Source organism: Colossoma macropomum, unplaced genomic scaffold, assembly GCF_904425465.1.
Source record: "Colossoma macropomum unplaced genomic scaffold, Colossoma_macropomum, whole genome shotgun sequence".
NCBI classification, from domain to species: domain Eukaryota; kingdom Metazoa; phylum Chordata; class Actinopteri; order Characiformes; family Serrasalmidae; genus Colossoma; species Colossoma macropomum.
In genome coordinates, this window is record NW_023495565.1 from 1,982,229 (window position 1) to 2,007,822 (window position 25,594).

General features: G+C 38.6%; 1 protein-coding gene across 1 annotated transcript in view; it reads right to left on the minus strand.

Annotated features, from left to right (window-relative positions):
- Window positions 1-17,489, minus strand: part of myo1hb (myosin IHb) — an 87,221-nt gene extending 69,732 nt beyond the window's left edge. The window contains exons 1-2 of the mRNA XM_036562949.1: window positions 17,377-17,489; window positions 8,575-8,736 (exon numbers count right to left, since the gene is read on the minus strand). Of these exons, the coding sequence (XP_036418842.1) occupies window positions 8,575-8,700 (126 nt within the window). The 5' untranslated portion in view covers window positions 8,701-8,736; window positions 17,377-17,489. The remainder of the gene's footprint in view (window positions 1-8,574; window positions 8,737-17,376) is intronic.
- Window positions 17,490-25,594: the final 8,105 nt, after the last annotated feature.

Sequence of the window (25,594 nt, forward strand, 5' to 3'; positions counted from 1 at the left end):
ACACATTTCAAATGCCATTGTGTGTGCCATTTAGGTCCTACTCCTAAGTGGTGTATATAAAACTGCAGTTTGTAAGTTTGTATATTCATAAATTATCAGCATCAGTGATGACATTAGTGTAATTAAATTATTGGGGGATAAAACTAACCTATTATAACTAATCACATAACATGCAATGCTGCATGTTATTTTATGGATGTATTGTGTAACAGTATACTTCAGTAGGCACACCAATGAAGGATGTACCCATTATGAGTCACTAATGAATAATGGGGTTAATTTCTATATTGTATGATTGTGTAGAGGTCTGAGCTTCTTCAGGCACAGACAAAATAATTATTCAGGCATTGAAGATGAATAGTGGCTGTGGTTAATTGAAGATGAATTTCTTAACACAATCATCTTCTGAATACCACATTGTTTTGTTCTTATATTCCAGAACAGCTTACGTTCTGGCGTTGGTTCATGTAAAGAAACATAACACCATGCTCATACACACGACTTTATTTGTTTATTATATTTTAAAACATTTACAGAGTAGAAAGAAAAATAAATCAAAGTGCAATAGTAATGTAGTGCTTTTAAAAAACAGTTATAAATCATAAAAGCATTTCAGAGTGCTTCATAAAAAATAGAATAAGAACACAAAGACCAATAAAATTTCTAGAAAAATATCAAGATAAAAAGATAGATATGTTAGATTAAAGAAATATCAGACACTCGAGTCTTTTCACGACATGAAATGATAATTATGACATAAAATACGTTGAATAATGCACAAAAATAAACTGTTATACTACTAGAGAGCATGATCGTATTAGCGTAAATATAAAATCTTTAAGAGATATAGCGGAGATTTACATTAACAAAAAGTTTCATTTTAGAATAAAACGACACAAACATCACAGGTGTCAGCAGAGCTTCTAGCCAATGAGGTTTAAGCTCTGTCGTCATCAAGCCATCTCTCAGCTCGTGCAGCTCATGGGAAGCACCCCTTAAAATTATCTAACTTTCATCAGCAGGTTTTATTGGCTTGGTCCCTCATATATAAACATAATTTTTCACCACATACATACTTTATTTGGAATAATAAATACATTTAATATAAAAATCAATCATTATTCTTCACAAATTGGTTTGAACATGGTATTTTGTTGGTTAGAGATTTATTTAATGATAGAGGATTATTAGTTATACAGAATTTTTATCCAAGTATAAGATACCTATAACTCCTAAAGAATATGCAGTGGTTATGGATGCAGATTGGAATTCTCTTGTAAAAAATCCTGATTGGAAATATATTTGGACCTTACCTTCTAAATATCTGTTAACCAATAAAATAAAGGAAGTTTCTTACAAATTTGTACATAGATGCTATCCAGTTAACCAATTTCTTGCTAAATTTATACAGGATATCAATCTCAATTGTTCTTTCTGTGATGTAAATCCAGAAACTCTTTTACACCTGTTCTGGTACTGCTCCCACACAAAAAAGCTTTGGAAGGATGTATGTAGATTTATCATGGATTGTATCGACCCTGATTTTAATCTCTCTTTGGATAATGTGTTGTTTGGCTTCAGTCATTATAAAAATAATGAAGTCAAAGAATATTATATTATTATTTTGATCATTCTTTTGGCAAAATTTCATATACATAAATGCAAATTTAGTCACTCCAAACCAGATTTTCTGAAATTCAAAATAGAAGCTAAACAATACACAACTTCTATTACCCTCTCCAAAAACAAAAAAGCTGTCAAAACAATGAATATATGCACCTTATTTAATTTGTTTCTGTAAAAACGTGTTCATTCCCCTGGCTTTCTTTTTTTTCTTCTTCTTTATTTTTTTATTTATTTATTTATTTTTTTGTTTAAACTTGTTTAAATTTGTTTCCACATTTTTCTTATGCAATTTGTTATCTGACTTAACTATATCTGTTCTGCTTTATACTGCTTTTGTACAATTGTAATTGTATAACAAACAATTGAAAAAAAAAAATAAAAAAATAAAAAAAATAAACTCTTATAGCTCGAGTTTAAAAGCTCTTAAAAATATAACAGCGGTGTTAAAATATTTTATGCTATTCAATGTTCAGGAAATGATTGCATTCTTGTTTAAGCATTTATAAATGTAGCCTGTGTAGTGGGAAAAAAAAAAAAACTCGTGGGAAGCAACTACAGCGACTGGCTCTGAAGCCTGCAGCCGCATCGAACTCGCGAGATTATAACGCGCCGTATGTCACCGACGCAAGTCGGACAAAATAAGTAACCGGCATGCACCGTACTGAGCCAGGCGGCGATCGGTCTGCGCAGCGCCGGGTTCAGTTGAACACGCCTATTAATTTGAACGAACCGACGTCCTGAAACGAACCGCATGCGCACATCCTACTCTATAATTAACTCTGATCAGCTCACAGCTGTTCATTATTACAGCGAGAAGAAGGCGAAAGGGTAAGATGTGTTGTTTTTCCACGGTTTACAGGCTTTAACTACTGCTAAAGCTGCTGCCATGAAAACGCCCCAGATAGCAACCATATATAGGTCCGCTGTCTTGATAAATTCGGCACCCCACTGAGTGTTTGCCACCCAGATTACTGTCCTGCATACAAACTCTACCTAGTTTTTTAATCTCCTCAAACAGATTTTAAATGCCCACCGACTTTTATTTTAGAAAATAAACAAAATAAAAGACAAATTATATATAACAGAGTGAAAAATGACTAATGACTAGGCCTGATATAAAATGATTTTATAGAAAATGTTGCTGACACTGTGTTAGATTAAAATTATTTACTAATCTAATTTACAAAGTATAACTAATAATAAGAAGGAAAGAAAAATCAGTAAATTAGACTGCGAGTAGGAAATGAGCGATGATATATGGAATTTTGCCTTTTACTCTGCTTAACCACCGGTGGGCCGCCTGGAAAATGCTAAAGTCAGTGGACCACCAGCTTTGCCCCCGGTGGGCTGATAGTGGTCCACTATTCTCTTGCTATCAGGGGCTGAATGATTAGGCACGCGCAGTGGAAACAAAAGCACATGAATTCCATTCTGAACAATTACATTAAGGTCGCATGGCCACAAATCAGATACGTATCTGATCTAAGACCACATATGAAAGTGACTCAGGTCGGATTTGAAAAGATCAGATTTGCATGTCCACACAGCCCGGAAAACAACAGATCTGAGTCACATTAGGGCAAAAAATCGGATTTGTGCCAGTTCAGCCTGGTAATGTGAAGGTAGCCATAGTCTCCCTATCGGAATTTTGCTGTATCTGCTGTTGCTGGAAAGATTGTTAGTGATTGGTGGTCAGGCTATAAATTTACAGAGGGCCAAGCAATAGTAATTCAATGAGAGACAAATTTCAAATGACAGCAAAATTGACCAATCATATCTTTCTTGTACAGGGGTGGGCTTTGTTATGGCTAACTTTATGACAAGTTCTGCCAGCTGTGGAGACATGCAGGCTCTGGGGGTGAAGCTAGCGAAAAAAAGCTAGCTTGTTGGTTTGTGACGGAAGCCAAGAGTAACATCATCACTAGAGAGGAGTCCGAACTGTAGTTTAAATGTTTTACTGCAAGCTTCACTCAACATCTTATAGGCATATTGCTTTAACTCTCTCTCTCAGGCATCCCCGTAACATGCCCTTAAAGATACAGCAACACCAAATCTCCCCTCTCTAGAGACAAAGGGTGGACTACCTTTGTCTCGGCAGACCTTAGGGGATTATTCCACCCCTGTCGCTGGAAGGTCTGTTCCTATCAAAACCTTAAAGAGAAACCCCACAAACTCTGTTTAAACTTCTAAACATTTAGCTGTCTTACACTAACTGATATTCATTATTTATGTCAACTGTTCTTAGCAAATACACTGAGCTATATACTGATGCATACAGAACAACAACACACGTATTGTTCCTTTTTTTTTTTTCCGTGGCTTCTACAAGTCCAGTCTTGTAGGCTTCCACATGACTCTCCCGGGCCTGGTTCTAGGAGTAGACGGCAGTTCAGGGATGTCATTTCATTGGCAGCTGTTAAGCCACAGGACTCTATCCATTTTGCAGTGGTGTGGCTCTATAAGTAAGCAGAGCCAGTGTTCTGCCTTCCAGGCAAAGCAAAGGATGAAATGTTTATTTAGGCAAGAAAATAGCGCCTCCTAGTGGATATACTGAATATGTTCATTTAAAAAAGAGAGAGGAAGTAGAGACCCAGGAAGTGTTGGAAGAGCACAGCCAGAAATTAGTGCATGCTCAGCTTAATCTGTTGTCATCCCTTTTCTCTTTGCAGCAATGTCTGTGAGTAAACATTTTAGTTGATTGACTGTTTATATGAGCATATTTTTGAGAATTGAGTCCTGTTTAAGTTCATTTTGAGAGTAATTACATTTTTTGTGGTTGCTAGCATGCTCCTAGCTTGGTGCTACCCTGTATCTTTGTCCTGGTGTCATATGCTGTTTCATTTGTGTTTGTTACAGACTTATAATTTACCTTTTATATGGAAACTACATTAGTGACCTTTAGTAATTCATGTGTTTTCAGTTTCACTCTAAATTCACATATTCAAGGCAAATAAAGTTGGAGCAAGAAGCTACATCCTGACTCTTCTAGCCTTTTGTGGATAGAGTTTGGCTGCTGTTTAGTTCTGGTTCTAACACCTTAACGAGAACAGTACAGCCAGATAAGGGTCTACAGCTTTCTTGAGAAGAGACTTCACAGTTTTGGCAGTGCGCTCAGCCTCACCATTACGTTGGAGAAACCTAGGGCTGCTGGTAATATGGCAGAACCCATAGGATTCAGTGAAGGATGCAAAGGCTAGCCCAGAGAACTGAAGCCCATTGTCAGTCACCAGGGTCTTTGGAACTCCATGACGTGCAAATATAGATTTTAGATGCATAATCATGTTGTTGCACCAGGAAGGAGTTAAATGGGCAATCTCCACATACCTGGAGTAGTAGACCTCTACCATCAGGTAGGTTTTGCTTCCCAGCATAAACAAGTCTGTTCCTAACTTCTGCCACGGCCGGTCAGGTAACTGAGACAGCATGCCTGGCTCTTTCGGGTTCTGACGCTCCTTGATGCATGTTCTGCATTTGAGCAGAATTTTGTTTAGCTGCTGGGTCAGGCCTGGCCACCATACTGATTGATGTGCCCGCTCTCTGCATTTCACCACCCCTTGGTGACCAGGTTAGACTCAAAGCCTCTTTTTCCACCTGTGCAAACCTTTGCTCTGTCTGGGTAAGCGACTGTGACACATAGGCCACAGGTTTCCACTCCATTTTCCATCTCTGGAGAAGAACCGCTCCCAACCCAACCCAAGAAGACGCGTCCACAGACACTTTGCAGTCCCTGTTGGGATCATACATGGCCAACACAGGCAGAGATGACCGTGCCTCTTTCAGGGTTTGGAAAGCCACAGACCCAGCTGTTCTTCTTGGATAGTAGATCACAAAGTGCCTTGTCTTTTTCAGCCAACTGAGGAATGAATTTTCTTAGCTAATTAACCATTCCAAGAAAGATCCTGAGCTCGCTAACGCTGAAAGTTTCCTTTATCTCCTAATAGTCTCTGTTTTCTTAGGGTCAGGACTGATACTACTGTCTGAAATTACATGGCCCAGAAAGCTCACCTCTTGGGTAGACAGGTAACACTTATCAAGATTGAGTGTGATCCCCGCCTTCTGCATGCTCTGCAACACGGCATGCACCTCTGCAACAGTGTCATGCTCCACCTGATTCCTGCCCCACACGAGAACGTCATCCATGTGACATACAACGCCTTCAAGGCCATCTATGACCTCAGTTGCTATCCTGTTCTGGAAGTGTTCTGGCGCAGAGGCAATACCAAAGTGCAACCTCCAGAAAAAGAAGAGGCCAAAGGGAGTTATGAATGTTGTGTGCTTTGCAGACTCTTCTGTCAGTGGAATTTGCCAGAATCCCATATTGGCATATAATTTACTGAAGAGTTTTGCTCCTGCAAGCATTCCCAGTGTTTGTTCTACAGATGGGAGGATATACTTCTCCCAAAATACAGATTCATTAAGCTTGGTGAGATCCAGGCATATCCTCACAGAGCCTGACTTTTTAGGGACTACAACAATGCCAGCACACCAATCTGTCAGCTCTTCAACTCTGCTGATTACTCCCAGCCTTTCTATATGGGACAATTCCTCTTTGACTTTGCCCATTAATGGTAAAGGGATTCGTCTGGGAGTCTAAAGAGAAAAAGGAACAGCCCCTAGTTTCAGCTTGATAACGTATGGCTGTCAAACCACACCAAGCCCACTGCACAGCTTTGGGTAGCATGTTTGTAATGTCCCTTTGTCAGTGCAGTCTAGACGTGCAACCAGCCCAAGCTTTGAGATAGCTGGTCTGCCTAGCAGTGCAGAATGCAGGCCTTGAATGATATACACGTCTTCCACAGCCTCCTTTTCTCCTCTCTTTAACAGCAGGCTGATGACACCAACAACTAAAGGAATCCGACCTGGTCCTAGTAGAGGTTTTGCTGCATCCTTGAGAACAGGTAGGTCTGTGCCACTGAAGACTTCTTTAATCATGGTTTGTGGAAGGACCATTACATCTTCCCCCGTGCTTGAAGGAAATGTCTATGTCAACCATCCACGGCTCACCATCGGCTGCAGTGCTCCCTAGGAACACACCATCGCTCTCTTTGATTTCATGAACAATTTCATGCATGCCTGAAGTGACCTTTTTTTCCACAGGAATGACATTTTGCCGCATTAGCAGGACACTCACGCTTCAGGTGGGGTTGGGAGCTACCGTATTTATGGCACTGGGCACTGTGCATTTTGCTGTGTTTGCCAATTTGTGACTTAGCATTCTGGCTAATGTCTTTTTGGGGTTTAGCAACTCTCCGACTGCTCCTGTACACTCTATCTACAGAGCTGGCTTCAGCAGCATGGCGCCTGTGTCACACTGCAAGGAACGTTGTTGACGTTTCACCTCCTCACTTTGCCTTGCCATTGTAATGGCTTTTTCTAGTGTTAGATCTTGGTCTAACTGCATGCATTCAGACAGTTGCGTGTCTGCTAGCCCCACGACAAGACTACCAAGCCACGCAGAATGTCATCAGCCTCATTACCCATACAGTAAATGAACGTATTCACCTGCTTTTCCTCAGAGTGTTTGTGTTGCTATCCTGAACCGCTCGAATCCATTTCTCCCAATCTTGAGGCTTAGAAAAATTGAAGGATTCAGGTGGCTGGATGCTGAACGTAGCGCTGGGCCCTGCTGTTCTCTGTACAACAACCGCATTTTGGCATTTTCGTTCCGCTCCATTGTCGCTCACCGTTGCTTTCTCTCCAGGGACAAAAGTATTATTATGCTGATGTGTCTGACTCTCATGGATACCATGGCTGCTTGGCTGTGTGCTCTGTCGTGATGTGAAGGCTTGTATGAAATGTTATTGGTTGTATGTGGTAGAAGGGAGCGATTTGTTATGTGTTTTCTCAAAAGCACACAGAGCTTGTATGATGATGCAAATCCTCCTTACAATTTTGGCCAAGAAATTAGCGTTTGTGTTTTTGGAGTGTTTACCTTGCTCATCTGCCTGCTTACCCGACTTTGACCTTGCCTGTATCTGACTGTCAGTTTGGATTAACTCTTGATCTCGGTGGTGGTGATCAGTGTGACAATATTCTGTTGCTGATTTTTTTTAGGTTAAATATATTTTTTTTTGGTAGAAATTCCTTTTTTTTTACTACTGAATGAAATATACAAATCATCAGCTGATTAAGGGGGTTATTTTTTGTGTTTAAGGGACATCAATGACCAATGAAAAATAAAGAATTAATGTATAGTTCAACTTAAATCACCCAAAACTAACTACTTAAACCAGTGTATTACAGTGAGGGTAGAATGTAGAACATTTTCAGTGGTTAATTCAGGGGTCAGTTTCACTGTTTAAGGAGGAATATCAGTGGTTTTGTTTCTTTAGAATCCTGAATCCACATACAATGCAGCTTAAGTTTATCTTAAATAATCAATGCCAATTTTAAGGATAAAGTGTAAAAATAAATTTCTTAGTGTATATGTTGCAATGCGTTTGTTTAATATTATTCATACTGATTTTATTCTTATTTAGACAAATTTTCATTTCAAATAAAGTTTTAAAAGATTTGCGTCAATACTACTTTTTTATACTGGTCTGATCCTCAAGCACCTGCTGAAACTGCCGATACCGATACTAACTCTATATACCCTAACCGGGTGCCCGTAAAGTTTTTTAGATGCTTAAGAAAACTTACACACTCTCTCTCTCTCTCTCTCTCTCTCTCCATATATATATATACATATATATGACATATAATGTAAGTTAACAGTGGCTTATTATTCAAAAATGCATGGAAGCACACAGCAGCTTCCATGGCTCAGCAAAACAGTGCTAAATGTTGTTTCACATACAAATTCATTCACTTTCACTTGTGCTTACATCTATGACCGTCAGTCACTGTAGGAGTTTAGCAAACATTCAGTTATTCACACTCTCAGTAGCTGCTATTAATTTTCAGCTTGATGCAAAGCCAGGCCCCAAACCACTTTACTTTACTCACATATATGAGGTTTTCACTGAAGCGTTTCCTCAGGTTGTCCAGAAAAGCTGCCTCGCTGGTGTAGGCATTTAGCAGTACAAAGTCTTGGACGCCCACTCTATCGTGGGCTGTCAGAGAACCCTCCATCTCCCGCAGGATTCGATTACAACGCTCCTCCAAACTCTGTAGCAAAACAGAACATTATTCAAATCATCCACCAAGTCCAAACAGTCATTTTTACTTGGATTCAAAGACCTGTCAAGACTCTAAACTCAAAGTGTAAATTCATAAAGTGAGACTTTACCACTGCTGGGTTATTGGGAAGTGTGTCAAATCACACAGTAAAAAAAAATCAGGTGTTCAGAATACTCAAAAAACATCAAGGTAGCCGTTTGCATGGGACTTTATTAATTTTCCATGTTTTTTCCAGTAAAAAGTTAGAAACCGATAATGCCCTTTTGCCCTCAGACTGTACAAGTGCCCTCTTGCTCTGTGTGTAATAGTATTTTATGTGGCCATTCCTCAAGACCCATTTCAGCAGTCCAGCCTCAGCAGTCCAAACTGTCACAGAGGCATGCATCAACACACCATTGGAAATCCCACCAATAAAGCAAACCTAACAACAACTTAATGCAATGTTAAGGACTTGTGGCGCAAATAACTTGTCATTGTGACTTGTAATTAGTTCAGGGGTCACCAGCCTTATTTACACAGGGTTGTTGTGGTTTTCATTCCAATCAAGCAGAAGCAAACCTGATTCCTCTTGTTTTATTAGTTAGTCTCCATCTTCAAACAATTTGTGAGTTACAACATGGTGCAAACCGATTTCTTTGAAAAACTGAAATCAGGTCTCCTAAAAAGAATGGAAGCTATAATAAAGGGAAAACGTGAACACACTAAATGTTGGAAATGTTAAAATTACATATATTATTATGTATTGCATTGTATGTTAAAGGAGCATGTTTACAAGCAAAAGAAAAAACAAAAAAAAAAAAAACAAATGATAAAAGTGATATGTCTTTAAGTTTCCTTCATAGCATGGACTCACCCGAGACCAAGACAGGAGGGCAAACGCACCATAGAAGAAAATGGGGTTTTACTTGGGTGAGTAGTTGAACAATATCAAGTCCATGAAGGCTGAGTTTGTTCAAATGTATGACTACTTTCTTGAACCCTTGAACCTAAATTTTATTCCCAACATGAGTCAACATGAGCAAGAGGAGAGGAGAGGAGATATAAGGCTCTTGTTTGGTGCAAAAAAAAAGGGTTGCAACTTGCAAGAATTAGGACGTGGAGATGAAAATGCAGCCTGTATTTATTGTGGTTGTCATGCAGGCATAATGCTAAGTAGAACAGTATAGATGATGGTGAGTTTTACATTTGTGTGCTTTTGTATTAAGGAAGCAGAGGGAGGTCAGAATAATAGTCAGCAGACAGGAGGAGGTCTACAAGCACACTAGCCGACTCAATACCTCAGCCATGAACTTACCTTGACCAATTGGCATAAAGCTGCTTAAAAAAAGATGCCATGATTGGTGCACTGGCGACAGGAACGGCCCCTCGACAGCTCTGATTGGCTGGAGTTTTGACACAAATGTTCAGACATTTTACAGAGCGGATGTGAAACCTGAGAGTGTGCTGTGGAGTTGAGAGCAGAAATGATTTGCGCGCACATGCGAGTTTTGAAGGTGAAGAGCACAATTGAGTAAGTGTTTTGCATGTACAAGTTCTGAAAGGGAAATGCATTGCTGTGCAGATACCTGCGCACTTCATGCTGACAAGTGCATTCAAGTTCATTAGCTGCACGCTCAGAGCACCGTTGTCCTCTTAAAACGTAACATTCCTCTCTCAAACATCATGATCTTCTCTCAAACATTTTGGCACAAAATTAACTCCATACTATTGACAGTAAAGAAGGCCCAAACCCTGAGCTACAGTGACTATCTTTTCGATTAATTCAGAAGGTCGATCATATGGTTACTAAGACATGTTTTGTGGAGTGTGCTCCATTAGCATCATCTACAGACTGCAGACATTACATTAAACATGCGAGATACTGTAAGGATTGTAAGCCACATCCCCCTGCAGATTGGTGTGGTATGTTTTCTACTTTTTCCTGACAATGAAAAATGAATAGCAAATAAATAAGGACTTTTGAATTAGATATAGCAGGTAGCGTAACACTGCTAAAACGACTGTAAAACAAGCAGTTCTTCTTGGCTCAGGGGACGCTAAACCTATAGCCTCATGAGAAATGTTCTGAGCGCTGCAAAATTGGGTGATAAAACATGTGGCAAGCTTGTGGAACTGTTAAAGACGCATTACAACCCCAAGACACGTGAGAGAGTGCAGCAAGGATGTGCAGGGACAAAGTAGGTCTCACAGCACTGCTGCAGACAGATGCCAGGTGGTGATGTACAAACTCTTTGTGAGTTCAAAAGCACAAGAAGGAGCTTGTACAAGCAATAAGGAAAAAATCCTAGATTCTGTATGGTGGTAACACATCAGCCTGCCTTTTTTGCATGTTGATAGCATTTTTGGTTCTAGTATAGCATTGTGTGGGTCTGTGTTTGAGCACAAATGATGGCATGCTGTTGTTGTGTGCGTGTGTGTGTGAGATTCTGACTTGCGGACAAAGTAGGTCTCACAGTGTTGCTGCAGACAGATGCCAGGTGGTGATGCACTAACTCTTTGAGTTCAAAACCATTAGAGGGAGCTTGTGCAAGCACTAGTTGCTACTGATATGGAAGTGAGCTCAAGGCTGGAGAATGCTAATTTGCAAAGGATAAGTGTCAGAAATGTAAGAAAGTGGGACACACTAAGAAACTGTGCAGAGCAGGCTTCCAATCACTTCAAGCCCACAGGGGGGATGAAAGAAAACTTATGAAAAAAGGGAAAACAAACAGTTAGCACATCACATTGGTGAAAGTCCAAATTCAGACAATGAAGTTGACGAGAATTGACAGAGACAAACAAGGCAAAAGGTTAAAAAGTTAAGCAAGTGTTCAGTCTTAAAACGTATACAGGAAAGAGAGTAGAGACTGTAGAAGTAACTGTCACTGTAGTGCTCAAGGACTTTGTCAAACAGCTACCTTTAGTAGTAGTGTCAGAAGAGGGTCATGAATGGATCAAAGAACTGGTTGTGGACTGGTGTACTTTAAACCACATTGCTGAGACTGTACAGACATTGCAGAAGACACTGGGTATGACAGAAAGTAGAAGCAGAGTTGGATAGGCTAGTAAAGGAGAACATTCTAGACCCTGTGAAATTCTCTGAATGAGCAGTTTTGAAACCTGACAACTCTGAAAATATCTGTGGCGATTACAAGTTAGAGCAGTATCCAATTCCAAGAATTGAGGATCTTTTTGAGAAATTGGCAGGTGGTGATAAGTTCACTGAGTTAGATTTAAGTCATGCCTTTCAACAAGTGACTTTGCAAAGCAGTAGTCCCATCAGTACTCACAAGAGTCTGTTTGCAATAAATCGCCTTCCTTTTGGAGTTTTGTCCAGTCCAGCAGTCTTCCAAAGAACCATGAAAGGTTTACTGCAGGGATTTCCCTATGTAGCAGTGTATCTTGATGACACCGTAGTGACAGGCAAGACTGACCAAGAACATCTCAAAACACCAAGTGAAGTTCTAAAAAGGTCAGAGGAGGCAGGCTTGCAGCTAAAGTGGAGTAAAAGCTCATTTATGGGCAAAGACGTTCTTAGGACATAAAGTGGCTTCTACAGGACTTCACCCACTGCCATACAAGGTCGGTGCTATTCAAAAGGCAACCTCACCAAAAAACATGACAAAGCTCAAGGCATATCTTGGCATATCTCAAGGCAGCGGAGAGGCGCTGTCTGAGGAGCTGAGGAAGAGAAGCTGTTACGGGGAGAAACCTGCGGCGAACGACCAAAAGCAGCTCACTTGCCGAGCATATTTGGGGGAAAACACAGCAAAACCAGCGCTACAGACTGACCGTCTCCCTCAACGATGAAAAATACTTTAACTTACTGGACGATGTAGAAGTTTCGAAAATAAATGTTTTTAAAAATAAATGCCACAAATGCTTATTTTTCCTGCTCTACTTGTCTTGTATTGCTATGCTTACCACAGTCACAAAAGTGTGAGGTGAATGTTGATGGCTAAATTTCAGACTAGGAGCTCATAAATAAGATGAGAATGCATAAAATAAAATGAATATTAGCAGCTTAACAGATTGTGTGCGATCCTTTTTCTGAGTGCATTTTGTACAAAACTGTACATAATTTTTATCCTTTGTGTGTTAGAAATAAAGCAGGTTCATGAAGGTGGATGAGGACTGAATGAATTGAAATGATTCATAACTGAATAGTCACGATTATCTGTATTTATCTGGGCTGCCGAGTAGAGTGTATAACAACAGATACGACTCCTTAAAGCAGCCTGTTCTTCATACACACATTTCCACAGCAGTGTCAATGCAAGGAAAATAGCTGCAGATTCGGAGCCGTCCTTTTACACTAAGATGATACACCTTTACAGTCGGAGGTGAGTGTAAGCTAATGAGTGACTGTGAGTAAACCAATAAGACGAGTACAACGCAGTGAAAGTTATGGCGTACAATGGCTCTGAAGCACTGTCCCGAATGCAATGCCTACTAAGCTTCCTTTTCAGTTAAAATGCTGCCCAACAAGAGAGGTGCCTTTGAAGGCTAGTTAGGCAGCTACCTTAAGAATGGAACGCACCAAAAATCACTCTGCGGAGAAGCCATTGCTAAGCAGCGACTTTGACAGCTGTAGGAGATGCTCAAGCCATTTGAACTTCTTACTTTGTGCACAAACAGAAAATGGATCCTTTTAAGACTACATTCGACCTACAGCCGATTTGGTCAGACTCTGAAGATAACACTACACTAAATTCTGAAACTGCCATTACCGCTGAGCAAGCTTTTCAGTCGGCAGCTGTGACAGAAGAAGACCTAAACAACCTCGAATTAGCTAGAAATTAACCGAATATCATTCGCCAAACAAAATGCTTTGCAGACTGGCTGGAACAAACCACATTAACGTTGATCTAGCAAAAAATGACAACACTGAGCTAAACTTGATGTTGCGGCTCAGTCAGTACTTCAAAAGGCCTTTGGCTCGTGCCTGCGACCAAATCACAGCAGTGATGTTATTTTGCGATAACACACTCCCTCTCGTGTTTTATTGCTTAAACAATCTAATTATTTTAAAAAAAGTTTTCCTGTCAGTAAGAATGTCTTCTAATTAAATTCTCATTAGTGTTAAACTAGAAAGGTATACAGAGATTATTTCTTTGTTGTTAGTTTAGACTAACTTTACTTGAATGTAAACAGTACATTAGTCTCATTATTTATTCAAATTTTGTATTGTTCTTGTAGTTTTGCATTTTTCATCATTAAAACCTGCCAATTACAACTGTTCCTTGGAGGTCTTGGTGATGAGAAGAGTTTAGGCCTCCAAGACCTCCTGAAACAACTTCATCAGTGTCATAGTTACTTGTATGAAAGCTTTAGGTGGAAGTTATTTCTGGTAGCCAAAGCTTGACTAGTGCCTTGAAACTGAAGTCAAAACATGTTCATGGCGTCAATAAATACCAAAATGTCCAACAGTAGCCCGACGTCCTCCATGGTAGTGGCCAGACAAGCCATGATGACGACTGCACATTGATTATGAAGGACCAGTTATGGGACAAATGTTTCTCACAGTCATTGATGCCCATTATAAATGGTTAAGTGAATATCCTGTACACGCTAAATATTTGCACAAACATTTTAGCGACCAAAGACAGAAATAACATTTTCAGACAATTGTGCTTGCTTTGTGAGTGCAGAATTTAAAGAATTCAGGACAAAGAATGGTATAGTACATGTGACTTCTGCACCCTTCTATGCATCCTCAAACTGTCTTGCCAGAAGAGCTCCAGATGTTTGTTGTCTTGAAAGTCTGAGGAAATAAGTATCTCTGCCAAAGTGGCTCATGTGTTGTTCAGTAATAGGATTGCACCACAGTCTACTACAAGGAAGTCACCTGCAGAAATGTAACAAGGTAGGAAATTAAGTCAACACTAGACCCGGTGCATTCAGACTTGAAAAGGTGGTGACTCACAAGCAGGGTAAGCAGAAGTAGTCAAAACAGGCAACACCAAGGCAAAAAATTTGAAGAAGGAGGTAATGACAAAGAATATCATTGATCGTCTTAAATGGATTAGATGAGTCAGTGAAGAAGTGACGGGTCTTGTGTATCCCACAAGATCAGAATAAGTGATGGTAAAAGTGTGCAAAGAGGGAAAGAATGTGGATCAGATTTTGGCCAGATGTGAAGACAGTCAGATCTCAGAGACTGATGTTTCAGACAGGCTACTTGTTTCAAATCCACTGTCACCAGAGACTGATATGTCTGAAACTGTTACAGTCCCAGAGGATGAACTGACAAAGAACTGTGTCATGCACTCAGATGTTACAGATCAAGAGGGACAATCTGTGAGTGTTGGTGGGAACAATGATATAAAGGGTAGTTGGACAATGTTGCATCCTATGAAAAGGATTGTAAAAAAAATAAATAAATTGTACTCAATTTTAACTTCAAAAAAGGTAATTGCTATGTTATTCCAATACATTTTCTTTTTCAAATAACTGGAATCTTTAAAAGGAGAGAAATAAGTAGTAATGTGAATCAATTATTAACTGAGAAGCTGTATTATGTATTTTTGGCAACAAGTACAGGGCACTAGAGCAAAGCTTTTATCGAAAGCAAGTAAGACAAAAAAACTGGTTGAAGCTGATAATAATAAAGACAGTCAAAAGTAGGGTCCAGCTTTGTTTATGTCAGATATCACACTGTCCCTTTGCCCTGTAATGCATCATCACAGTGCTGTAAATCCTTATGATAAAATGCTGATAATATATTTCAGAAAGAGTCATATCCCATGACATAAGGTTGGCAATAAGGGGTGGATCTCTGAAAAAGAGTTCTGATTAAACACCATATGGTAATTAAATAGTGTGGTGTGTAATGCTATGATTTTGCATACTGGTAACAGGTTCTAATCCACACATGATCAGTTACTTTAATTTTTTTGGCTGTCTTTGGAAAAACTCAACATTATATTTTGTTTTATCTGAAACATGATTATACTGTCTCTCTTCATAACAGTGATTGCAATATGCTTTCATTTATATTTGTAAACTAAATTAAATTGCATTTAATTCATGTTCATGTTGCCCTTTTTTCTCCTTGAGCCCCTCGCCCTCAGAATGTCTGTGCTCTGACCAGAGGCCATGGATTTCACAGTGTGTTGTTGGCTGATAGCTTGACCATGTCTCTGCCACCAAATTTTACTACCTTGGGAAACACTAATACTACTTTTGCTTTCCCCTAAAACATGATTAGACCGTTTCTCTTGATAAGAGTGCCTACAAAGGGCCCCAAATTAAATTTGGATTTAATTGACCTTCAGGTTACCCTTTGCCTTGAGCCCCTGCCCTCCAAAATGTCTGTGCATGGGCCTGCTAATGGGTCATCATTTCAGTGATCAAGTACATTGATTTTCAGTCAGTTAAATCTTGTTAAACTTACTGGATTTAGACCAGAACGATTTTTGACATGTTGTGTTAAGTTTCTTAAATACAATATTTTGCTAAAATAAAATGAAATTCTACATACTCTAAACTCAGAAATTGTTTGACTGTCATTCACGTTAACCTACTAGCACTTTTTTACAGTGCAACTTTGAACACAAAGTAACACACTTTGCAAACACACTTTGGCTTCCCTTTGCACTCATTTGTTTTATATCACATACTTACCATTTCTGGCTTTCCATACAGACACAGTCCACATACTGATACTGAATAAATCTCTGATGCAGTGAACGACAAAACCGGTATGTCCTTATCTAATCTACCTCCATGTTTTCAAACTTTTATCAATCCATCAAATAGTATGTCCATCAATCCTCTCTCAAAATAGAAAAGCTATCATCCTTTTTTAAGTACCAGGAAGGATGTGTGCAGTGAATGCTGATTGCATTGTATTTTTTTTGCTTTTAAAAGGCTATAGTAAAAATTCACAAAAGCAGGCAGAATTTTCACTTCTAACATAAGAACAACACTGATTTCCACCATTCGTTACAGTTATGATAAATGCACAAAATGTGCTTGGTTTGAGGTCCATAAAAACTAATAAAGATGTTGAAAAATGTCTCTCTTGTTACTCCTACTACTACTACTACTACTACTAATAACAATAATAAGAATACGAATAAGAAGAAAAAGAAAAGAAGAATAAGAATACATAATAATTATATTTACATTACCTCATTATTTATTATTTGTCTATCTGTAAATAGCATAGCAGAATGATAACAGAGAATGGCTTACTACCATTATACCATTAAACTCATGTAGAGATCTCTGAACTGAATTTTACTGAGGGTTCAGGTAAAGGTGCACTGCACAGGTAAAATAATCAGTCAATAGACACAAATATACTTAGTCTATAGAATTTTTAGGAACTGCCTTTCTTTAAGAAATGTGTAAATTCACAAGAAATGCTCAACAATTTCTCAGCAAGTGCCTTACCCATTACTATCACTACCAGTCTCTCCAGTGTAATTTTAATACAGGTTTTCCAGAGCTGCCAAGTTCACGTTTCACACCACAGTTTGCCAAGAATTTACCCCACTCAACACTCACTGCACACAATCTTACTTATGTAAAGTATGACTACTGCTAGAGTAATATATCCACCTGTGCAGCAACCTGCTTCACTGTGCCCTTGTTCTATCTCAGATTGAAGAAAATTAATATAAACTAAACGTGATCTCCTACCTCAAAAGCGCCTCCTCACTTTCCAGTGTTAGTGTATATGTAAGACAGTATGTGTGTGTATGTGTGAGAAGAATTCAGGATTTCTAGCACAAAATGAAACACTCACATTACACCCACTGCTTCTACTGTCTTAGGAAGTCATCAATAAAAAAGTTTGTAAAGGAAGCGGGGATGATAACATGTGAATGTGTGTGTGTTTTCTGGGGGAGTGGGGGGGCATTTGGCTTCAAGGAATAATTTTCTTGCAAAAAAAATGTTATGCTTTTGTTTTTTTAAAAAAGTGAAAGAGACAGTAACATGTAATTTTGAGTGGTCCTTTGTAGATGATTAATACACTCTTACCAGAGTATCAGTAACACATCAACAATATATCAGTGAAACAGCAGTAGTTAATCATCTGAATTAACTACTAATATTGAAGTGGACAGTATTTTTTATTCTGTCCTTAATACGAACTGACTACTGGACTCCAGTAATGACTATTTTAGCATCCCTGTGATTAGCACCCAAAGGAAGAATTCAATGGCATATATATACAGAGCCTATACTACACATAGTAGTAGAAATTTCAGAAATGCTCCCACAGTTAACACAGATAATCTCATCTATATAAAGCCTTCACCATCACCTCTCAGATCACTTTCAGTTCCACAGGTCACAGAATCTAAACGTCAGGACCCCGGCATCTTTAAAAACAGAAGTGGTCCAGGCTTAACTCATTTAAATTTTAGAAGCCTCCTGCAGCAAGAGCGACTAGACCAACTTATGGTTCTGATTTTACAGACTGACCCAGATATTGTGGTGCTTACAGAATTTTGGTTACGAAAGCATACAAGTGACTCTGAAGTGGCCTTCAATAACTGTGTTTGCATAGATGTGCCAGAGATTCAAGAGGTGTTGGTGTAGCAGTCATGTTTTACTACTACAGTTCTTGATGTCATCACTGTAAAAAACTGCTTTAAACTTTTAGCTTTGAAAATAACGGTAGAAGAAAACACCTCAGTCAGTGTAGTAGGGGTATATAGACCTACTTCTGCTCCTTCATATGCCATTGATGGTATTGCAGAGCTGTTAGCTAAATACTGTAACTCAGAAGCTATCATCATGGGTGATTTAAACTTAAACTGGCAAAGTACTCACTACCTGAAAGAATTGTGTGATGATCTTAATCTCTCACAACTGATCAACGTTGATTGATCTAATTTTAACTAGGAGTGATAGAATTACAGCATCAGGAGTCTTTGATCTAGGTTTTATTGATTATTACCTAATCATGTGCATCAGGAGCACTCAAATTAAAAAGTCTGGTTCTAGAATGGAGATCGAGAAATTTTAAAATATTTGAATGAGCAGGCTTTTTACATGATATTGCACTTGGTAATATTCATTACACTTCTGAACTTCAGAATGTTGATACAGCACTTAAGCACTTCAGTACAAACCTTTCTCTCTGTAGTCAACAAACACCTTTTAAAACTACAGAATTCAGGATAGATCAAGCCCCTGGTTCTCTAATGAAATATTGTCACTCCTTAAGGCAAGAAATAAAGCCTGGAAACTTGCTAGACAGGCAGGGGAGGAATCTCACATCTCTGATTAAGAAAGCTAAATCAGACTACTATTGGAATCTGATCTCTAGCTCTCAGTCAAACCCAGTCAAGTTTTGGAAGGCTGTTAACTCAGTGAAAAATAAGCCCTTATCTTCTATCCCACCTCAGATTGCACTGGATGATCGTCTGATAACTGACCAAGAAGAGGTGTGTGTGACTTTTAACAAACACTTGCTGCTGGTCACTTATTTGACAGAATATCAGTAAAACCACCTCCAAATGTTACTGAGTCCAAAGATGCTGTAAGCCATAATGCCTGTTCTACCCTCCACCCCTTTTCCTTCAGTGTGATCAAAAGCACCCTTAACCATAAACAATAGAAGATCAACGGGCAAGGATAAGCTGGATCCCTTTTTCTTAAAACTTGCCACCCCAATCATTTCAGAGCATGTTGCTCATATCTTTAATCTCTTGATTTTATCAGGCATAGTCCCCAGTATCTGGAAAATAGCCAATGTAACCCCATTGCATAAAGGTGGAGATGTATATGATTTAAATAGTTACAGGCCAATCTCAAAATTGTCATGTCTCGCAAAAATATTAGAACTACTAATAAATGATGAACTCCAGTCATTTCTCCAAGTAAACTCCATTTTTAGCACACAGCAGTATGGTTTTAGGAAAAAAAACATAACACTGCTCATATTGAAAATAACATTTTAAATGTTTTTACTTTACATGGATCCATTATTGAAAGAGTAAATGAGTATAAGTACCTTGGCATCTGGCTTGATGAGAAACTTGATTTTAAAACTCTCATCAGTAAACTTACAAATAAACTGAGGCAGAAGCTCAGATTCTTTTACAGACACAAATCTTATTTATAGGAAAACCATTGTGGAGGCAACTTTCCTGTCTGTTCTTGATTACAGTGATGTGCTGTACAGAAATGCCTCAGCGAGCACTCTGAAAGCTCTGGACCTTCTTTATCACTCTGCTTTGAGATTCATTACTGGAGATCCATACAGGACTCATCAGTGCATGCTATATGAGAAAGTGGGATGGTCCTCTTTATTTGTAAGAAAGACACTGGCTACTGTTTATCTATAAAGCTCTTTTCAGTCAGATGCAAGAGTATATTACCTCCATGCTCACTGTAAAGGATATGCTTTACAAAACCCGCTCATATGATTTTTTTTCACTTGAGGTTCCCTTAGTTTTTACTGAGCTGGGTTAAAACTGCCTTTAGCTATGGTGCTCCAGTAAGCTGGAACAAGGTACAAGGTACTCTAAAGCATGACTCACTAGTTTCTCCTAGGATTTTTAAAATTTTACTTTCTAATCATTTAAGTTCTGTTTGTAACTATTTTAGTTGTATATTTTATTTATCTACTTATTTTTATCTTTATTTTTCCACTTTACGTACTATTATTATTTTTATATATTTTTACTCAATTTATTGTTTATTATTGTTTTCCTGTTTCTCATTATTATATTGTTTTTTTATCGTGCATTTCTTTAATATTTTTAAACACTTCTCTTATTATTTTATCTTTACTTTGGAATCTTTATCTTCACAATCTTAATTTTTTTATGTGTGTTTTTGATATACTCTTCCTGTGGCTCTCAGCTACATTGTAAATGAGGGTCCCCCCTCAATGTAAACCCCATCTTAAATAAAAAATGGTGATAATGATGATGATGATGGTGATGAATACATCTATGTAAATATCTTGATGACGTACTGTTGATATATTACTTACATTAAGTAGATGTTTTATTGATATGAATGAATTAGACATGGTACTTCCATTACGCAAAACCTTACCCAAAACCTAACCCTCACCCTCACCCTGGCCTTAATCCTAATCCTAACCTTAACCTCAACCCAAAACATAACCCAAACCCTAACCCACACTCTCACCCTGGCCCTAATCCAACCCTAACCATAACCTCAACCCAGAACCTAATTCTAACCCTTACCCTGACCTTAAACCTAACCCTACCCTTAACTAAAACCTAATCGAGTTAAGCTCCGGTTACTGAATGGTATCAACAGCATGTCTGTAACCGCTTGTTTAGGATGCTGAGATTATCTATATTGAACCTGTTACATGTTCAGTGACCTCTCAGGTTAACAGGATGTATGAATTTGGACAATCTACATACAGTGAAAAACAACCAGCAGATTATAAATTTTATTTATGCAGTTAATTAAATGTCTTTTGATAATCTACTGAATGTATTCACTTCTATTCTGCTACTTCATTGATATGTTGTTGGTACATTACTTGAGAGTCTGTTGAGTGTTTATTTCATCTAAAAGGGACCACTCTAAAATAAAGTGTCACCAAAGACACAAAGACAGACTATTAGCTTTTGGTTCCTGAGGATAAGTGATGAAATTTTCCCTCACCCCAGCTTATAGTCAATCAGCCAAGACTTGTTTTGCTTCAGCAGTGTTGCAGTGGAGCCACAACACCAATGTGGCCAACCAGTAATGAAAGCTTAGCAGTGTAAAAATTGCAAATTTCATTTTTTCTGTTGCAAATTACAAAAATATAAATGCAACATTTTTTACTGAAAGTACTTTAGTGAGACCCAGCAAAAAACAGAGTGTGCTGTGAACCAAAATTCCCACAGTAGTATCTGGTGTGACTACCATTTCCCTGTAACAGCACAACATATTTCCAGGACAAAAATACTGCATTTTATTTGGTCAAACTGCTGCAGAATGGGAGCAAAACCAAAAATGTTGCATTTATATTTTTGTCCAGTACAGTGTCATACAGTATCATAAACCATATTAGCGAGTGTATATGAGATCACTTAACAGCTCAATGTAATTTGTTTGTGATAATTTAGGCATGCTGTTTGCGTGACGCAAACCTGGTGATATAAACATCTCTTATTTGTTAGTCCACACCTTCGGTGCAAAACTAAAGAAGAAAACGTGGGACATCAAATATGTCTTGGATGAATAAAGTTCAACAAACTAGCTAGCGAGCTAGTCTCTGACAAATTTTTTGACAAATATTTGTTGGGTTAGGTACAGCAACATTTCACTAGAGTCATATAGAAGATTTATACAAATGATTTTTACAAGAATACAAGTGTTTTACTGAGTACTTATATGCATAAGAGAAAGTAAGATAGAGACTGTATGTGTGCTAATCTGTATCCTTGAGACTGTATCTGTGATGGATTTACAGTGTTTCCTTTATACTTCAGATCAGCAGTGCAGACGTCAGGTCACTTCTGTCCTTTCCTCATTCCTAAGAACTAAAGCTATTTCCAGCCTGCATCACCAGGCTTCTCCTTCAGTTGCAGTTAAGAGTAGAATATGGGCCAAGGACATTGACGTAGAACTCCTTTTTTTTTTTCTTTTTTGATGCCTTTTCATTGCTTTCCTGGTGCCTTGTTCCTTGTGCAAATAATGAAAGGCACACATTCATACATAACAACTGACCCCAATTTCACAAGCAATGCCCTATATATATTATACATATGATGTTATCTAAAATGATTTGAAGACACTGTATGGATTTTTGGAATTTGTACTTTTAACATTTTTTTCTCATGGAAAGCCTTTTTTGCTTTACTAAGGGTGGCAGTAATTCTGGAGGGCATTTCATTGTCTCTATTCAGAGAAAATCTTCACTTTTTTTACAAACAAGGGCTCTGAAGAGCATTAGATTGTACAGAAATATGTTTCTTTTGTAGAAACTGTTGTGAGGTTGGACTGGCTTTACATAATGTTGGCAAAAGTCCCATTTAACCAAATGACAAACTGTAGAACTCAAGTTTTCTCAAAACATTGTATACTATGATTTATTCTCTATCTGTGTCAAAGTTTACACTGTCCAAACTAGTATGGTGGCAAAGTCTATTTTACTGTTAATTCTAGCTGCTTTATTTTGATTAACTTCAACAACATAATGCAGCTCAGTTTCATTGCATATACCTGTAAGCATTAGATGATTAGTGTTGATGCTACATAAACTTTGTAGCAGTCCAGTTTGGAAAAGAAACTGTATGTATTGAAGTTTGAAATACTATGTTGTGTGCTACAGTTTTTCATTAGGTTGAAGGGTTTTTTCAGTGTTCTTTAAAATTTGTCTAACCTTGCAACACTTGCTAACAGATGCATCTGTGGGAGGAGCATCAATAGGTCAGTATAGATCTGGCACATGTATTATTTTCTATGTTACACATTGGACTGTGAAACCATGCTAAATGTGGATGTCCTGCCAAGACAACATGACGTCAACCTTGCTTTCAATTACTCTGGCTTGGTTCAGCTGACACCCAAAAAAATCACAAGAAGAACCTCCCTGGCACCATGATCCAACATTCAGCACTGATTATACTACCCATTCTGTGCTCCATTAAATATTAAAACTACATATCACTCTAAAATAATTAACACTATAGATAAAAAGCATAGTTCCATCCACCTTTTTTTGTGAATTTTGAAAATGCGCAAATGAAAACCTGAATGAAAAAAGCCAAATATGGCAAAAGAGTTTTATGCTAGGTCTCCAAGATAATGGCTGTCAGTGTGCCATGTGTTTGGAATATGAAGGCGGCCAAGAAACTCCACAATTGGTATTAAAAGTGGTGTTTCATGTTCTAATTTTCTACAAACCTTGGTGGTATTCGTTTTGATATTTAGCCAGCTCTGTGTAATTATTTTATGATTCCTGTGTTTATTACTGAAAAAGTCAGTATAGGCTCAGTTTGAAATGTCACTATAATTTAGCATGTTAGCTAATGGGACTCAAATATAAGGCAGTGTAATAATTAATACCCAGCTAGCTAGCCTGCTAATGTCAGCCGTTTGTTGCGAATCAAGTATCTAAATATAAACGTAATGTAAAAGTAACTTGATGCTGAGCATTTTTGAGTCTAGATGACATAATGAAAGAAGTAGTTTATTACTTATGATGAAATAGTGATTGTTTTTGACAAGTGCTTGACAATTTGCTTTGTTGTTTCTCCCTTGTTGAAATGCTTGTTTTGATTCCTGCATGTTGTATGGCTAGTTAACCTTAGTTTATTAAAGTTCCATTAACTTTTAGGAGGTGTTTTTCTATGGTGTTGTCACTTGAATTTTTTGAAAATGTCTATACCTCTTAGCTTATAAACAAATTCATGGTGATTTTATACATTCAACAAGCCAGATTTTGTTCCATTTTCTAGGGTGTTCTTAATAAATGTTCTTGCTTTACATAGAAATGTTATCATTTGTATTAAGGAAAAATAATGTTAAATAGTTTGAAGGTGGTTTAAGTTTCAAATAAACTAGTTTTGTATACAGGGGTATCCCCTGTATTTTATTCAAGCATTATTGAGTATAAGGTCTGTAATGAAAATGCCTGGGCTGTATAGATTTATATGCAACAATCAGTTGAAAGTAGTGTAGTGAACTGAAGGGGGTGAGAAGAAGGGAGTAGACATGGCCTTTTCTAGGCAGAGCACAGCCAATCCTCTTGCAATATAGGAGATGCCTATGGGGTCCTCTGGTGGAGGCAAATGTGGTTAGAGATGTAGACACCAAGTTGGTGTTGGAGAACAGTTCAAGGATTTGGCAATTTTACTTTTAAACCAGCAAGATTGTATGCCTGAGTTGGTGTGGACTGTGGGATCTGACAAAGGACTTGTTGTCCAAAGGACTGTTGTATGCAAGTGACTCCTCTGTTACTCTCTCTTTGTCCCTCTTTATTGACAGTTTAAGTCCTGACTAATGTGCCTCTCCTTATTGTTTTTACCAATACTTTGATCCTCTAGCTGTATTTTCAACCTGTTTTCTATTTTAGCATAAACTTTTTCAGCTCCTTAGCCCAATGGAAGTTATTTATTCATGTGAATAGTAAAAAATTGCAATGCTGTTTTAGCTGTGTGGGTAATTTTATGAAGACTATAGGAAGTACATGTGAGGGGTCTGGATAGATCAGACGCTCACAGAGTAGGTTGTTGTATAAAAGGTTTGATAAGGAATGAGGCCGCCTGCGGCGTCTGCCACCCACGGGACCTGGAGTCGTTGCGGTGCTGGACAGATCAGGTCTCACAGGAAGGATCCCCAGCAGGGATCCCAGCGCGGGCAGGACAGACACTGGGCAGCTGGCATTTCTTTGGACGACCTCTGGAACGAGGAGCAGATTTCCCAGGGTGTTGGCTGTGGAACTTGGCCAGCAAACCTGGGTCCAGAACATCAGAGGCGGACACCCAACTTCTCTCCTCTGGACCAAAGCCCTCCCAGTCAATCAAGTACTGCAGAACACCTCCATGGCACCTGGTGTCCAGCACCTGCTGAACAACATAGACAGGGGTGCCTCCAACCTCAAGAGGTGCAGGTGGAGACTCCTCAGGCAAGACCTCATTCAACAGACCAGGGACAACGGGCTTGAGGAGAGAAACATGGAGAGAGTTAAACACTTGGTACTGAGGAGGCAACTCAAGTTTGTAAGTGGCGTCATTAACTCTCTTAAAAACTTTGAACGGACCAATATATTTGGGCTTTAATTTTCTACTACCCCCCACACCTGAAATCCCTGGTCGACAACCAAACCCGGTCTCCACGTTGATAGGAAGGGGTCTCTCCATGATGGTGATTGGCTTGTTCTTTGTAACGTTGGATAGCTGTCTCAATGCGACAATGGGTTTTT